An 18,198-nucleotide genomic window follows, 5' to 3' on the forward strand; every position below is an offset into this window, starting at 1 on the left:
AAAGCCAGTGGCAACACTACCGTGCAATGTAATCGGTTCCTGACAGATTGTACTTGAAAGGGGCTCGCAGTGGCGTCAGTAAGCCTCGTGCGCCATGTGGAAGACATCGCCTAATCTATAAACAGAAACAGCGTGTTCTGTCGACGCCCCACTAGAAACTTCTCGAAATGCGTCCATGATTCTAGAAGTAAATGAGGCGCTCAGTATGGGTCAACATGCGTGACCTAGTGGACTTCTGAGTCGGAGTTACATGAGCCGGTTGGACAAGCTACTGACCGCCCTGAGTGCTGGTGACTTGGGTGAATGGAAAGAAAGAACTGGCCTTTATTAAGGCCCATCTTGGAGAGGTGTTAGCGGGTGTTTTGTGACAGCTAAAGCGTGGCAGTCTTGCCGAAAAGAATAGAGAAGCTGAGGCGTTCGCCAAGGTTAAAGGGTTGGACGAAAGATCCACTGATCAGTCCAGAGGGGCCAACCCGCCTCCGCCAGAGTCATACTCTGCTTGTGCTGGGATTGCTAATTTGCAGAGAGTTGTCAGTGTTCTCTGCACAGCCTCACATACCCCTCCACCAAACGGAAGCTCACCCGCGCGATGTCTCACAACCGTCATCCTCTTCATAGCTGAGTATGGCTGTGGGGCGTAGGACAAACGGGTAAAACTTTACGATAGGCTTGTTGGAATGCTGATAGTGCTCACGGCAGGAAGCTGGAACTGGAACAGTTCCTCAGTGAGTATGGCGTTGATATTTGCATCCTGAACGAGTCACATCCTGAGTCTGATCAGGCCCAAAGTGTTTTTATCATTGGACGGACCGCCACACCCGTGGAGAAGGCACAATGATCCTTGTCCGCAATTATATTATTCTGTGCCAGTCTCGAGTCTGCAACATTTGGATGCTGTGTTGGCGACCACACCAATGAAGCTTGTTGTGGCCTACCTCTCGTCCACAATCCCTTGATCATAGCTGGAACTAACCGAGTGTCTGAGCGGAAGGTTCCTCGGCTTAGGGGTTCGCTCCTGCTAATTATGCGAACAGACATTCCTATCTTACCTATGGACCGGACTCCCCAACCACTGCTCCTTAAACACAATATGCTACCCCTGATGTCCTTAATATAGTTGTTGCTAAGGGATTCGTCTAATCGGTTGTTGTTCCTAATAATTGGTTTTCACAGATGCTGCAATTAAAGGGAATAAAAATCCACAAGCACACCTGAACAATCCACTACACAAACATATAATACTATTCAATATTCAAAGTCACCAACAATAAAATTGCACACACCTCACACGTTCCAAGAAAAAATACATTTTAAGTTACAATACTGACATTCACTGTACAGTACACCGAAACAAACACATTCAGCATCTGCTGAAACCTTACATCACATAGAATGTTTTAAAACAAATTCATTGCTAAATGTTATTGATGATGGTATTTAATTACTAATTTAAATTTCTTGGACTTTTTCAATCGTCATTATGCTTCCTCAAAACTTCACTACATTTCGTGAGATGGCTCTTCCCCTGTTCTCAGGTGAAGCTACACCATCTGACACGTCAGAAGGTGCTAATATCAATCTGTGGTAGGTTCACCTGAAGATGGGCGAAGAGATATCTCCCGAAACGTAGTGCTGTTTTGAGGAAAAATAATGTCAATTTAAAAAGTTCAAGAAATTAAAATTACTATTTCAAAATCACTCTCCCTTGAGACACTGCCTTTACGTGGCGGAGAGATTGAGTGCCGTTTGAAGCGGAGAAGGCGGTAGCTCAGCTACTGGTAGGTCCAACCTTGCCGGACAGGTCAAAGCTTAGGGGCCAGACGAAAGGTGTCTCAAAACCGCTCTGTCGGTTCTGGCTGGGCTTGTGGCCGACAACCCACCCCGTAAACATCAATTGTTGAGAAACCTCATGAGATGCCTCGGAATGGATTGAAATACCTAAGACGGCACACGCAAAGGAACATGGATATTAAATTTAGTACTTGGAAGACTGATAGATTTTACAGTAAGCAAAAATATGGTAGTCAGTTCTACATGTTTCCCTCACAAAAATATACTTGGACATCCCCGGATGGGGCAACGCATAATCAGATAGACCATATGCTGATTGACAGGAGGAATGCTTCTAGTATTATGGACGTGAGGACGCACCGAGGTGCTGACTGTGGATCGGACCATCATCTGGTCAAGATAGTATATAGAAGTAGAATAAGGGTCCAGAAATGTAAATACCAGCAACAAGAACACATTATGGATGTAGGAATATTAAAGAGACCTGAAAAATTAGAAGCTTATCAGGTAACAGTTAAAGGAAATCTGAAAGAAAGAGATAGGGAGGATGATGACATTGAGAGGAACTGGCAACAGCTTAAACAAGGAATTACAGAAGCTACAAAATCAACATTAGAATATAGAGCAAAACCAAAGAGAAATGAATGGTATGACGAGGAATGTGAGATTGCCATCACAGTGAGAAACCAAGCACATAAAATGTACGAGGGTCGCTCATTAAATAATGCCCCACATTTTTTTTCTCAGCCAATAATGAAGATAGAAAAGTGTACTTTTACATGCTTGAGATTTGATGTTTCTCGCGTTCGTGTACGGAGTTTCAAATGATTCCAACCAATGGCGGAGCTGTAGTGAACTGTTAAAATGGCGTCTGTGAACGACTCTCGTTACAAGCAACGAGCTGTAATTGAATTCTTTTTTGCTGAAAAAGAAACTGTGGTGAACATTCATAAATGTTTGTGTGCTGTGTATGGAAGCTGTGCAGTCGATAGGAGCACCGTTGGTCGCTGGGCTAAGAGAGTTAAAGCTTCAGGAAGTGAAGAAACCGAGCTCCATGATCTGCCGCGCTCTGGGCGTCCTGCCACAGCCACCACTCCAGACATGTTGAACCGCGCGGATGCCATTATTCGTGAGGATCGGCGCGTCACAACTCGACAATTGGCCCAACAGCTTTCAGTCAGCAATGGAAGTGTAATTGCAATTATCCGGGCTCTTGCATATTCGAAGGTGTGCGCAAGATGGGTTCCACGAAGTCTCACAGCAGACCACAGGATTCAAAGGAAAACAATTTCTTCTGAATTGTTGGAAGCGTTTTGATGCTGAGGGATCATTACAGGTGACGAAACCTGGATAAACCACTTTGAGCCGGAGACAAAAAGGCAGTCAATGGAGTGGCATCACCCTCAATCACCGAGAAAGAAGAAATTCAAGACAACTCCCTCCGCCGGAAAAGTCATGATGACTGTCTTTTGGGACAGTGATGGGTTCATTCTTGTGGATGTAATGCCAAGAGGTGCGAGACGCGTACATTGGGACCCTGAAACCCTCAAGAAGCGTTTCCGACGAGCTCGGCCTCACAAGCATCCAGCACGCCCTCACACAAGTCCGAGAACCCGGGAAGAAATCACCAAATTGGGTTGGACGGTGCTGCCCCATCCACCCTCCGACTTTCATCTCTTTGGGCCACTCAAAGATGCTATCCGCGGAACAAGATTTGAAGATGACGAGAGCGTGATTCAAGCAGTGAGGACATGGCTACGTTCACAGGACAAGAGCTGGTACCGGCAAGGCATGCACGCACTTGTTCCACGATGGCGTAAAGCCGTACAAGTTGATGGGGACTATGTGGAAAAATAGTATGTGTAAGGGAAACATTGATTTATATTGTCACTAAATTTGAGCCATCTTGAATAAATATATTCTGAGGAAAAGAATGTGGGGCATTACTTAATGAGCGACCCTCGTATTTAAGCAGACCTACCTGTACTAAGAAAATGGAATATGAAACAAAAGGAAGAATAGCGGATAGATTACTTAGGAAGAAGAAAGGAAAAGCCCTAAACAAACACCTTATTAGGATAAATGAGGAGTTTCAAGCTCAGAATAAATATATGGCTTTTAAGGATATTAAATTTCAAAGAGAAGGTTTCAAACCTAAAACAGATATGCACAGGCATGCAGATGGAAAGCTTATTGCTGATAGGGATGGCATAAAAGAGAGATGGGCTGAGTATTTCCAGGAATTATTGAACGGAATCAATGGGGAAGTAGAAGAGGACACCCCAGTGGAATGAGGCTGACCCTAAGGGGCTGGCTGATCCACCGACAGTGAAAGAGGTGAGGGATGCAATGAAATTTACAAGGAATAATAAAGCTCCAGGAATGGACAGGCTACGGGGTGAACTTTTTAAATATGGAGGAGATGGGGTAGCTGTAGCTCTTCACTCATTAATCACAAGCAGATGGGAAAAGGCCTCACTTAATGGTACCTGCACCTTGTCGTGGTGGTGGGGCTTGAGTACCTCAGTGACCCCAAGAGCTACTGGTGGGGCCTCCCTAGGGAGAGGTCAGACTAAAAGACAGGTACTCTGCCGAGGTCAAGAATGAGTAGGCGCTATACCTCCACTCCCCCCAAGCGCCTACATGGCATATAGTGGGACAGCTTTACTTTACTTTACCCTGGTCCTCCAGGTTGGGGGTTGGTCGCAAGGCTAACAACCTCGCACCGTAACAAGGAAGATGTTTCGAAACCTCAATCAAAGCCTCGGACAGACGGACCGAATGGAAGAGGAGAACTGAGGAGGCCATGGACTGAATACGGACCGGAGAGCCATAGAAGAAGAAGATCTTTGCTACTAATGGGGCAGGCCAGGGAAATAATTCATAATCTAATTAGTAAATCAGTTCTGTTTATCAAAAGGATTTATATTAGATGACGAAACGTACATAATATCAGCTAGACAGTATAGTCCAAACAAAATAAAATGAAAAGCATGTCTGGACAAAGTGCATAAAAGCGAATATAAGAATAGTGTGTGAGTGCCCACATTACCTTTTCTATGATATAACCCACTAATATATCAAATAACAGTTCAAGGCATAACACAAACCAAAACACAATGCTCAATGTATGGGAACATTCAGATGTGGACTCATCATTTGTGCCCCATTAAGAATTTACTAGATAATAAAAAACGAATTATGTATTTAGAAAACTTTCATGCACCGAAGGCTCGAGAAAGTCACATGATGAGGTGGGCAGTGCATGTAAACCTTCATGGGAGAGAAGAGGAATGCATACAGGGTTTTGGTGGGCAAACCAGAAGGAAAGAAACCACTTGGAAGACCTCGACGCAGGAGGGAGGTTAATAAAATGGGTCTTGGAGAAATATGATGGGGTGGTATGGACTAAAATTCATCTGGCTCAGGATTGGGACCAGTGGCAGGCTGTTGTGAATACGGTAATGAACCATTAGGTTGCATGAAACGTTGGGAATTTCTTATTGGCTGAGTGCTTGTTGGCTTCTCAGGAAGGACTAGGCTCCAAGGAGATAGTAACATGCTGAAATAACGCCAAAACTACACGCAAGTTAACTTGACAAGAGCACAGGCCAGAATAATACTATACTTCGCAAACAGTATCTCAGAATTATTTAAACAGAAATGTTACAAGGCGAAGAAGAAATTACGTTGTCTCCGAGTGCTAAACCAAGGGCGTACATACCTAGCTTGGCGATTACATTGCAGATCGATGAGTAAGATCCGAATGCGACTGGTAGAACATCCGTGGCACTACCCGGGATTGCGGAAAGAGAAGACGCATGACGACAGATTGAAAAGAAAGTGTCAAGGTCCTCGTGGAAGAAGACAAATGATGGTACCAACCACACCTAATATCAACATACAGATCAGCAATTCAATGTTAAACGTTGGCAGTGAACATGGTTTATGACGTCACGTATATATTGTGCTGCCATCTATCCAAATCTGCCGTAACATTGCTGCAAGAAGGATATGATGTCCAGTCGGTAATAACGTTAACTACTATATCAGCACCGGCATATCGCACAAGAAAAAAAACAAGTGATTTTAAAAATCTGAAGATGACTTTCTTCTGGAATATTACACCGTGCAATGTGGCAGAAAATGCTCGGCGTTTTAAAGGTGCAAACTGCAGTAAACACTTCTCAAGTGTCAGTCAATTTTTACCTCTCCCTATTTCAAATACATGGGTTGCCAACCTAACGTTAGTTTTCTAGATGTGAATATGAACAGATAAATGTGACTATTGGTAACCAATCAAAATTGCATCAACGAGGAAGTCAGGAGCAGACTGAATTCAGGGAATGCTCGCAGTATATAATATTTTGTCTTGGCGTCTGCTATCAAAAAGGTAAAAATTAAAATAACACAAACCACAATTTTAACCTGATTTTACAAATGTAAACCTTGGTCTTCACGTTAAGGGAAGGCCACAGATCGAAACCCTGTTTGAGAAGAGGGTGCTGAGGAGAATATGTGGAGACCTATGAGGGGTGAAGTGACAGGAGGGAGAATACAATTGTAAAATGAGGCGTTGCCATGGTTTGTACTTAGCGCATATTATTAGGACGATCAGATCAAGAATTATGAGATTGGCGGGTCATATAGCGCGAATATAGAAGATGAGAAATGCGTACATTTTGGTTGGGAAGCTTGAAGGAAAGTAGCTACTTGGAAGACATAGAAGTAAACGGAGAATAATAATAAAATTGAAAAAAATAATAAATAAAGCAATTGGAGTGCAGATTGAATTCGTCTGATTTTGGATCGGGGCAGTTTGGGGACTCTTGTGAACTAGCTGAGCTCCTAAAGATACACTCTCCTGCATAACGTCAGCTGATAGGTACGTTGGGACACATGATAATTATTGTAGATGGCCCGCATTGTTCAAAGAGAGTTATACTGAATGAACGTTTTATTAAAACACTTTAGAGGTAGTGTGTTGCTCTTCTCTAGCCTAAAATGTCCTCCAGTCTGTAACTGTGAGTTTCATTGTTTACTTAAAAACATTCTTTTCCAGCTAGAAGAACCAGACGACTCACACGTGCGCACACAGTTGCGCAGCAACTTTGGCGGGCTCCGATAATACGTCACAGAGACGACTTGTGTACGTTCGTTAATATCCCCGGCACTCAGCTGTGTGTTCCAATTTTGAACGCAGTCGCGTGTTGGAAGCGAAGCGGTCGAGAAGTTCGTGGCGCTGAGTTTCTTAAGTAAACGCATAAAAATAGAAGCGATGTTCTCTCTGTCACATTGTAATAGAAGTTGTAAATCTATCACAGTACAACTGAAATTAAACAATTACATTACTTTAATCTTTATGTAAGCTGTTGGATCTGAATCCTGTTTGTTTTATGGCCGTGTCCTGTCCGGGACTGTAGTTATGTGTCAATGTTATTATTAGCTGAAACAGACGCTGGCCGAGGAGCGCTCTAGAGCTAGTCTTTTAGTGACTTGGTGACATTAGTCATTGTTGCGTGTGAGAAACAAGAAAATCTGATGAGGGTTGTAATGGGGAGCCGATCCACGCCTCCCAATGCGACATCCACTTCTGAAGATTCTTCACGGGTACTGGACATAAAGAAAGAATCTCCAGACGATGAAATTAAGGTAAGATGTAGCTTCTTAATTGTTCATTTTGTAGTTATTTAAAGACGCTTTATGTTGTGGGCCTGTGTACAGTGGAATAGTAAAGGTGGTTTATTTTACGACGACGCATGTAACTCAAACGAAAGCGGATGTTACGATGTAAGTTGTTTCGATAAATAGGAATTTAAGAATTCTCCCAGGGGTTTTGCACTAGAAGTAAATGTGTCTGTACATCTGACAAGCAGGTTCCAGGTTAAAAGAAATTAACATGTGGGACCGTTCTCATTGTTGCTTAAAGTTTACTTTAATGAAGATTTCACGAGAGGCCAACACTTCTTCCACGTACTACAAATTCTGACGGACGGTCACGAAACAATTTTTCGAAGTTCTGTAGGGTACTCCGTATCTTCTACGCTAATGTAGAGGTCGGAACTCACCCCTCATTGCCCTTTGACTCTGCCGTCCATGTTTTATTTTATTTTAATGTGCAAGGACGGCGCTCCAGCACTCTGAGAAGTACCAGCCCCGATCAACTACAGACCTGTGTATTCTGTCATAATTTACATGACACTAGACCGAATAAAACACCTCGCAAAACAGAATTCATTCGGTGTAGACAACCGATGCCAAATTTAATTGAAATGCGTCACGGCGATGAAATATCCGCTTCAACACCGACGACCTCCCCATTACGCGTTCACGTCATATACTTGGTAAAATGTGCATAACAAACTCTGTAGTTTTATACACTCTGTAGCTCTGACGTCCGTCGTTGTTTGAAACATTATTTTTCGCTTTTTAATTCGATCAAGGAATCTGAGTCATTTTCGTCATTGAGTTTCCAATCGATCTTCTTTGAATTATTTAAGGGCAGAGGAGGACAGACTTTACATAAGGCGGGCCACAAAGGACATCACTTTCTCTAGTTCGATCGATAAAAAAGCACGTCCTCGAACCAAGTTAATAATTACCAACATTAACTATTCATGTAGGCCTATATTTTTTCGATGCCATGTTATACGTTGGCTGTACAACCGAGTGTTATGTCGGGGACGTTTCGTCCCATGGGCTGTAATTTTCCCCCCATTTTTTCAGTGTTTTTTTTAGAATTAATGTATAATGTGATATATATCCGAAAAATAAACGACACGAGACATTAGGAATAACCAAAGCATTTCACACACTCAAAAATAAGTGGAATTATACAAATTCTATAACGTAATTTACAGAAAATTACAATTTTATATTTAAAGCGTTATTAAACACATTTACAAATTAAAACGAGATTTACGGTGATAAGAGATTATTAAATTAGTGTAATGCTTGCTAACAGTCTGTTTGGAATATTTTACCATTCTCTTTACCACCAGAAAACCACATATAAAACTTCGACGAATTGATTTTACCTGATGTTGTCTTTAGTTTTGAAACGTGAAGAATGTTTGAAGACAGGGTACTGAGAAGAACATCTGGACGTTAGAGAGAGGAAATAATATAAATCGCCTTTTTCTGGTCATTCGACGCTGAATAACCAATGTAACCAATACAAATATTACATTTCCTAATGAAGAGATTTATATTTTCTATTCATTAATGAGTAGGATGATAAAATCGAGGTGAATAACATGGCCGGAGCATGTGATATACGTGGCATGAAAATTAATCAAAATTTTAATCGAGAAATCTACTGTTTATTCTTTGTACTTTGTAGTTATGTTGCCAAGGAATTAAAACATTCGCATTTGGGGTGACTGTAAATGACGTGGTATTCAAAACAAATGTTATTTAATCTTGTCAGTTACTTAAGACGTTATTAGGGAAAGTTGCCGTGATATGGATGTTCAGTCAGACGTTTATCAATTTGAGAAACTAGGCTGGAACGTGACTAAAATGACGATGGTGGTTAATAATGATTTTGACTGTCTGAAACGGTGGCACAGATTCAGTGTTACTAGATTGTACAAAGAAAAAACTGTACTTTGCTTCTCGCCAGACGTTACTGACAATTAGGAAAACGTACATTGCATCACGTCTAATGGGCTCCGGCATATTGGGTATAGTTCGTCTCATTTTACGTCATATCCGTCCAGTGAGAGTGCTACTTCCGTTCGCCATAAACGCTGAGAATTTATTGACTTGCTGAGATAATGTCAGTTTCTCAAGAAGGGCTCTGTTCCATGTAGTTAGCTCGCCTTCATACTGAGAGGAGTTTTTTATTATTGTCTTCCTTATTTATTGTTTTAAATTGACTACTTAACGATACTTTACCAACTATATTGGTTATTTAGCGTCGAATGACCAGAAGGTGATTTGTTTGGAAGTCGAATAAAATTGATGCTCAATTTTCCTGGAGGGAAATCAGTCTTCTGACATATTTGAATAAATAGGTATGAAGCAACTACTGTACCTTCAATGCAGTGACGAAGAACGTCCCTCAGTAAATAAATGTTTCGCTGTAGGTTCGTAACATACTGTGAGGTACTTTGTTGGAGGGAGGCGAAAGAAACCTCAGAGTCTTCCGTGGTTGTGGTTTGACATCGCGTAAATGATCTTGTCAGTGTAATCCAACTTGACCGGCGGGCTGCTGGCTTGTTCCTAGTACGATGTAGGTCGATCTGACGTGGGTCGTGTCGCCGGCCTGAAAGGCTGCCCGTTTCACAATTACGGACGATACAACAGCGTGTAGCGTTTTTTTTTTGTTGCTGTTAGAGTTTCCACATCAGTGGTTCTCAAACCTTTGCCCGTCCACAAACTGTAGTTACAAATCACATTCCTTTTTGAGAAGCTAACAGTCGCCCAGCTGATCATCTCCAGCATTTACTGAAACTTAGGAGATTTGTTGTTGTTGCGTTAAAGTCTCCCCATTGGACCATACTGTGACTTACTAGCTTTATAGTAGCAGAACCACTAATAAATACGGCTGAACACGATCTCCAGTCAGTTCCATCCACCACCAATCATGATCATAAAGTTTCTCCTTTACCCCAAGATCTATCTTAATATTATCCTGCCTTTTCTCGATATTATAAGTAATGTTAATTGCAGATATTCGCTGTGGGTAATTATGGCGCCTGTTCCATTGTAACATATAAAGGTGTTGGTTTGTATTTAGACATTCTCCTGGCCACAGCATCGACCACTTCGGTGGGAAGGGTTGATTCTTCGGGAGTAGAGTCCTTTAAGGAGTTTTACCTCCACTACATGACGCGGTGATTTGCCGCTTCAAAGCGTCATCTTTAAAATAATTCAAACTTGAACTGACAATTTTAATGTAACCATTCATACAAAAGAATATCGTGAACCGAATTATAACTGTATTCGGATACCAGTTTATGAATGTATACGCCGGTATCTAAAGTCTACCACTAATAGCCTGATGACTGGTTAGTAATCAAACCGCTTGACGCACTGTTATTTTGGAATAGTCTTTATAGCAAGGATAATGAGCGCATTTAAGCTGAGCGTTGCCACGTCCATAAATCTCTGTTTCCAATCATGTTTGCCTGGGTACTATTTTAAAGGCTCTGGCTTCTAAACAAGACGAACGCAGGGACGGGTCACGATACGATCCTTCTAACATGTGATTTTGGCTCCGTGCACTGTCTGATGTAGGGGCTAGCTGTTCGTAACCACTGCAAGTCATCCATCGTTGAATTTTCCCACCCTTTAGTAGTATTTAAGATTTATAAATCAAGTCTGGTCTCGTCCCTTCTCGCATACCGAACACAGGAGAAAAGGGTAGGTGCAGTGGTAATATTGAGACTTGAATCTTTGCCAGAACTCTACTGTTATTACAACGACAACTACCACTGCTACTTCTGTCCCATCCTTTACCGTCAATAGGATGCCAGTATGCTTTATCTTCTTTGGTCTTGTGAGAGGTTTAATTCCACGATTCAACCCTGTTCCGAGCAGGCGAGTGTCCGTGGTCCCGAAGAATATATAGTTCATTGTCATTATTATGCATTCTTTGCACGATGACTGGTCTGGTATTATATGTCCGCATATTCAACTCAAGAACCTCTGGACAGATATGGATAAAATTTGGTATGGAAAATATATTGGAAGGAACAATATATGGGAGAAGGCCAGTGGGAAGACCTAAAGGTAGATGGCTGGATGCAGTGACGACTGACTCCAGAAATCTCCTTGGAAGAGCAGCTTGGAGAAGGATAGCGTTGGATAGAGAGGATTGGAGGAAGAAGATAGAGGAGGCTAGGGCTCGATTTTGGGCTGTTACGCCATAGTAGTAGTAGTAGTTGTGTCGTTAGGAACTACCATAAAATCGTACTTTTAAATTTCCTATAATACGTAATACCAATATGGCGGACGAACAAACTTGCGAGGTGGGATCGACCTGGTGGTTTGTACAGATGGAAACTAACACGAGATAAATGACGCATAATTCATAATTTACAAAGAACGCAACTTAAGCGTGTTTAACTCACGTTATTACTACATATGGGAAGCAAATTTAATTAATTTTATGCTTTTCATATGCTAAACGGCTTTATGTACTGATTGTCAAACATTAGGGTGATCGAAGTAGGTTCTGTGGTGTTTAGGATTGTGACCGTGTAGTCTTACTGTTGGAGGAACAGATCGGATCCATCTTCAGGGTAGAAATAACTAGGAGATAAAACGTGACATGGGGCACAAGATTTTAATCAGTAAAACTGAAGAGATGAGTGTACTTGAAGTTCTGATCATAGATTGGGGACAACATTAGAACATATCTTTATAGAATTGGTTGTTTGATTTTGGACTGAATTCTGCTGACCCAGTATGGCATCTAATGGCAGCTTGATGTGAACACTGTAATGAACCTTCGAGTTCCAAAATCAGAGTATTTGTAGAGCAGTTGAGCGACTAACAGCTACTGAAGAACATATTCTAAACAACACAACATTCTAAAATAGTGGAGTAGTGTGAAATCTAGTTGTCGGAAAAACGTTTTCAAATAAGCACACAAAGGACTGTGTGTGTGTGTCTGTCGGAACCATAACGTAGAAAAATAAACGAGCTAGATTTGGACGTTAACACTTTGTATAAACGTAAAGAGCTACTGAAATAGAATTGATAAACGAGGTCACTAACATCACGATGAATCTTAGAGACACTAATCTTTGAAATGTGAACTTCTGAATTTTGTCGCACTTCGCTTATAGGTGGTTTAAAACACGTTTTCAGTTGCTGTCACACAGCCTACCAAATTTTACAAAATTTAATGAGAATTTTATACTTTCGGAGGCAGCCCAACATGTATTTTTCAATGTCAAAACTGTGAGTTTGTATCAAACAAATATTATAACAGTAAAATTCAGTATATACGTTAGAATATTTAGAACGACAAAGAGCCTATGACATGCAAACAAAAATAAATATTTACAACAAAACAAAAGATGTAAAGAAAACTAAGCTAAATACATATAACCAATGTAAACACTTTCTGTCGAGAAACGTTCTAAGACAGACGTTGTTTTTGCTGTAAATGTAAAAAAAAATCGTATGTCATTTGCAACAGTGACGTACATCGTCGAAAATTTTTGTCTTAGCATACTTCTCACGCTGAAAGTAGAAAATTGCCATATTTGCCTTGTATTTTTATTATTTAGTGTTCTGTCTGACGACAGGTCCATATGAACGGGATCCTTCCATCCTTTTCTCGGACTCGGACCTGTTCATATATGTTCTTGGCAGATGATCCAGAAGTGGTTTGCCATTGCCTTCTTCTGTGTATAAGGAGTAATTGTTGGGATGCCACGGAGAAACCGTGGAAGCCCCCGAAGGAAAACTCCGTGTTGCCTTGTACCTCACGAATAACAAAAAAGACAACAAAAAAATAAACAAAGACAGCAGCAATAATAATAATAATTCGATACATTCCTTTATTGATAATGTGCTATGTTAACTGCTGTAACTTTACATTTGCAAGCAATGCAAACATTTTGGTTTGAGTAGGATTCTAGCCTATATCCATCCACACACTAGAACAGCGCGCTGACCCATAACCACAATTGCGTTGTTACGTTATGTTCAAGAACTTCTTCTTTATGGTGGGAGATTACATTTCCAGGAGAGGCAAGGGATATTCTGAACGTCTTACATAATCTGTCTAGAAAGTGCCAAGAAAGAAAACTGGGACATTATGTTTTCTGGTAGCGCTGAACATTATCCTGTTTCTACAGGGAATAACTTAAATGTAAGCTGTATGACAGCGCCTTATCATTCCCTCCGGAAAGAATGTGGGGACAGGAATACGCATTAAATGATTTTAAGTTATAAATGGATAATATGCCTCCCCAGCAGCAATGTAAACAACAATGATATGACAGCGAAATGTCAAACCCCAAAAGTATTAAAAAAATCATTTGCACGAACGAAAAGCTAGAATAACATTATCCATAAGTTAATGAGAATGTTGTGTCCGATGCCAACCTCTCGTTTATTTGCTGATTTCAGCCTTATTCTTGACACTATCCGAGTTATGCTCGTAATAAATTATTTAAGAACGTTTAAATTTTATTATAAATTTCGAAGAGGATTAGATCAAAATTTAGTGTGTTTCCCCGCTGAAAATTATAAGAATCCCACTGCAGGTAATGCCTGGAATTAATGATATCAACATTAAAATTTAATTCGGATGACAGGATGCTTTTTGTTTGGAAAACATGGCAGTGAAATTGTTACTGTCGTGTTAAATTAAAAAGCAAATTTTGTGGCATATAAAAGCAGGTATTGCATTGTTGAGTCATTCGCTTTGATTGTAAATTTCACTGCATGCATAAAGCTGTCTGATGGATTATTTCTACGTTTATATAATTTCCACTAAGGAATTCGTTAGGTTCCTAAATGGTTACTTTAAAGAAACGCCTTAGAACTAATCTATGAGTGGAGAAGTGAACTTTATTCCGTTTTCTCGTTTGATACACAGTGTTTCACAAACAGAAAAAAAAGTCTTTTCGTCAGCTACAAGCAGCGTCCTGACAGTGGTTACAGTAGCGTGTGTTTGTGGTGTCCTTTGTCCTGCGTAAGACTGGAGTGCAGATGCGGGAAGTGGGAGTAAAACTGAGCTCTAATACCGATTACAGGAGAAGAGGTAGACAGTGACATCAAAACCATGTATCAGATGGAAAATATAAACCATTAATTAACAATGAAGTATCGCGCAGAAATTTCGCTCTTACATGACGAGACTGTCTTATTTAGATGTGCACAATTATATCATACAATTTACTTAGTAGATGTGGGCGAAATATAACAGCGATTGTTTTTATAAGTGTCACCACGCTTAACACCTAACATTAGAGATCTGCACGGGCTTGCAGCAAAACATTTATTGCGTGTTTGCTAAATTTTGACCGTTTACTTTTTGCAAATGGAGCCAGTGACGTCAGTTATCTGAGGCCAGTGCTTATTGAGTGTGTGGGTATTTGGCTGGATAATGGCGTCTGTGTGGGGATTCTCCGGGTTTGCCGCATGGTTGCACGGCTGGTTAGGATTCTACGCCCAATCACTTCCGTGCGCAAAAACAAGCGTGATTTTATTGTTTTCGGACCAGAAGCAAAATTACAAATATGTTGATAGATTTTAGCAAAACTCCGTATAGTATTAAATTTCATTAAAATCCGTTCAGTTGTAATCAAGTTATAATGTGTGGACAGATGGTAGACACGCAGATGCAGTTGAGTAAACTGGCGAAGTTTTGCAAATTTTAGTTGTGAAGGCGCCTCAGAAATTAAGCTGTATTGTGTAAAGGTGATATGAAGTTAACTCTAAGTATTGTACTTAGAAAGGGAATTCTTTCTTCTTTATTACGCCGTCTCCTTTACAGGAAGTTGGCGACATGTTATGAACAGGATCCTTCCATCCTTTTCTCGGACTGGGACCTGTTCATATATGTTTTTTAGGCAGGCAATACAGAAGTGGTTTGTCATTGTCTTCTTCTGTGTGTATGGAGTAAGTGTTGGGATGCCACGGAGAAACCGGGGAAGCCCCGGAGGAAAACTCGGTGTTGCCTAGACCACGGCCTTGCCCAACACAAGTTATAAATTCGGGCACCGCCGGTAATCGAACCCGAGACCCCCAGGATTACAAGGAGAAGGGGAATTTAAAGTAATAAAAGAAGAGTGATACAAGATGGACAGGAAGATACGTGACGTTTTTATTAAACCGAGGACGTGTAACCCAACTTTTTATCGTAACAGATCTTATTAGCGTGACGGTTGTACTAACCGCGCGTATCATATGCTCGAAAATGTTGGTGTTTAAATGCGTCTTCTGTATCCAACAGCAGACCTGGTGTCTGACGCTCACCGTCCCAGAAGATGGTCTTTGGTATTAACCAAAACAATGCTGAGTTACTGACATTGGCTCTTTGCCTGTGTAGTCGGAACAGACGAGAGCTAATGAATGGTGGAACGATAAAAACACGAGAAACAGGTCGATGTGTTGCCATATTAGTTGCAATTTTATATTCCACCATGTTCAGCTATGATATCATTAATCGTAACAGGATGGTCGATACAGTAACTACTCGATTGCCTGCCACGTTACAAGAGTGGACTTGTGTTTTCTCCTGTGTCATCAAATACACAGACTTTATCAAAGTTTCGGCCGTTATTAAATCCGAGAACATGCAGCAGCAGTAGTCTTTGACTTCTCTCTCTCTCTCTCTCTCTCTCTCTCTCTCTGCTGGACTCTGAACCTTCGTGTTACTTGAAGCATCCAGTGTTCTCTTTTCTCTTCCATCGTCTGCATCAGGATACATCAGCAACGAAAGTCCTGGAGTCCCACGACACATCAACTAGGGAAGCATCGAAATACAATAGCTTATCAAAAGAGCATGGAGCAATGGAACAGCAAGGCAGGCAGCTGTGAGAGAAACGTGATAGGGCCGTGACGGCGTGGCATGGCGACGCGACGCTACGCGTCGGGTTGTGGTGTTCGGGATCTGGTGTCTCATTAGGCGTCACCGTATATGGACGCAGCGTCCACAGACTCGGGGACGCTAATATGGTATTATCAGATTATACACAAAAGAGAGAATTACATTTTGTTATCGCGTTGGATAAGTAAAGTATTGGGCTCAGTGGATATTGTTACCAGTGCGTTACGAAGAGAAATGATTTTACGAGCTGAAGTCAGTTGAGCATCTCAAACCGAATTATTCTTAAGTTGTTACTTTCATTCAATTATAAAATGTGAAGAAGTGGTTTCGATGGTAAAGATATCAGGTGCCACGCAGAGCAGCTGTAAATGTTTTCCAATTGTGTTCCTCGCTAATTTGCATTCCTCTGTTTCCGATCGTCTTTGTAAATGTAAGTGAACTTTAACGCCCATTCCTTTTTATACATCTTATGCTGAATACATGTAGGAGAAATGAATGCCACAAACTTTAACCCTTTGAAAGTGAAGCTCATCTGAATGCTGTTTTTTTTAAAAAAATAGTCCGTACCACAAAGAGAACGACACGCGTTACCATTACAGAGATAAACTGGTTTATGCCGTTTAAGGAAATAATTGTTGTTTATTCTGAGAAAAGAGACCATTCAAAAGATGTTGGCTTAGATGGGTGGTAAAAAGATGGATCTTTGTTAAATAGCGTTAGATTGAGATGGCTGAAGATAAGGAACCAATGGTGTGCTTTTGTGAAGACATGAATAAATCTTCGATTTTCACAATTCGGTAATGTAATTAGGTTTGTAGCATTAGATTTTAATCTGCAATAAATAGAAATCAGGTCAAATGAGGCACTAGTTTTAATAGAGACGTTTAGAAAATGTGTACCCCAAATTACGTATAGCCCACAATTCGAAACTTGGTGGTCTGCAACACACAGTGTTGTTTTATTTTGTATTTATATCTGTTCATTACGAAGGACCGACTGCGATTTCAATCACATCCATGAACACACATCCAATTACCCAACAAAAACCATCAGATTTATAGCTTTTGGCTGCCCCAGATGCACGGTGTGTGTGGCCGAAGTTGAATCTGCCTTACAATTCAAAATATCTGCGAAACCCTGGTAATGATTTCAGCATTGAAATGAAACAAGACAGTCATTCCCTATTTGAACCCAACAGGGTAGCCATGTTAGACTGATTAATATCTGTATACACATTTAATACCGAGTGTTTTAAAACTGTGGTACGTGCCATTGTTTACCATCGATTCAGAGGTCCTCTCATAGCCCTGATGATGGTGGCAGCAAGGACCTCTGAAATGTCGGTAAATTTCTACACGGCGCAACAAACCAGAAGACAACCATCTTCAGACTAACCGCAGCATCAAATGGGGTCCGCAGTGGCCGCGCGGTCTGAGACGTGGGACTTGTGCAGCTTGTTCGCTGGGACCGTGGGTTCGAATCCCACTCATGCCATGGATGTTTTTCTGTGTTGTGCTGTCCTGTGTACAGGTAGAGGCCTTGCGACGGGCCGATCCTTCGTCCAAGGAGTCCTACCAAATGTCTATAGATCAAGCCAACGAAAAGTTGGGACCCGCAGTGCTCAGGCACTTGAAGAACGGGTCGTCCAGGTATCCAAGCAGCATCAAATGAGTTGCTATTATTACTGACTGTCGCGCATTGTCTTAGTGCGGAGTTTTGTATCGGAAATTGGCGCAAATTCTCTCCTGGCCTCCCGTTTCTGTGCTAGATTCCTGATGTAATTATACGGTTACAAAATTATTAAGCGGCCTGATTCAAATTGTGTTTAATCAATGCCTTTGCACCCAAAGACTTCAAACATCGTTTTACACGGCCAAGTTACACTG

The 18,198-nt window shown here is 41.2% G+C and overlaps 1 protein-coding gene and 1 long non-coding RNA gene across 2 annotated transcripts in view; one reads left to right on the top strand and one right to left on the bottom strand.

Annotated features, from left to right (window-relative positions):
• Nucleotides 1-1,219: 1,219 nt before the first annotated feature.
• On the bottom strand, nucleotides 1,220-5,699 carry LOC147871197 (uncharacterized). The gene is made up of 2 exons (XR_015532595.1): nucleotides 5,516-5,699; nucleotides 1,220-1,938 (listed from the first exon to the last, which is right to left on the bottom strand). It is a non-coding gene; the product is annotated as an uncharacterized LOC147871197 (long non-coding RNA).
• A 1,274-nt stretch (nucleotides 5,700-6,973) lies between these two features.
• Sobp (Sine oculis-binding protein) overlaps nucleotides 6,974-18,198 on the top strand; it is an 83,473-nt gene continuing 72,248 nt past the window's right edge. Inside the window, exon 1 of the mRNA XM_022081868.2 lies at nucleotides 6,974-7,443. Within this exon, the coding sequence (XP_021937560.1) occupies nucleotides 7,333-7,443 (111 nt within the window). The 5' untranslated portion in view covers nucleotides 6,974-7,332. The remainder of the gene's footprint in view (nucleotides 7,444-18,198) is intronic.

The sequence above is a fragment of the Zootermopsis nevadensis genome, unplaced genomic scaffold (assembly GCF_977971745.1).
Source record: "Zootermopsis nevadensis isolate Lab colony 2312 unplaced genomic scaffold, Znev_1.0 Znev_ptg000061l, whole genome shotgun sequence".
NCBI classification, from domain to species: domain Eukaryota; kingdom Metazoa; phylum Arthropoda; class Insecta; order Blattodea; family Termopsidae; genus Zootermopsis; species Zootermopsis nevadensis.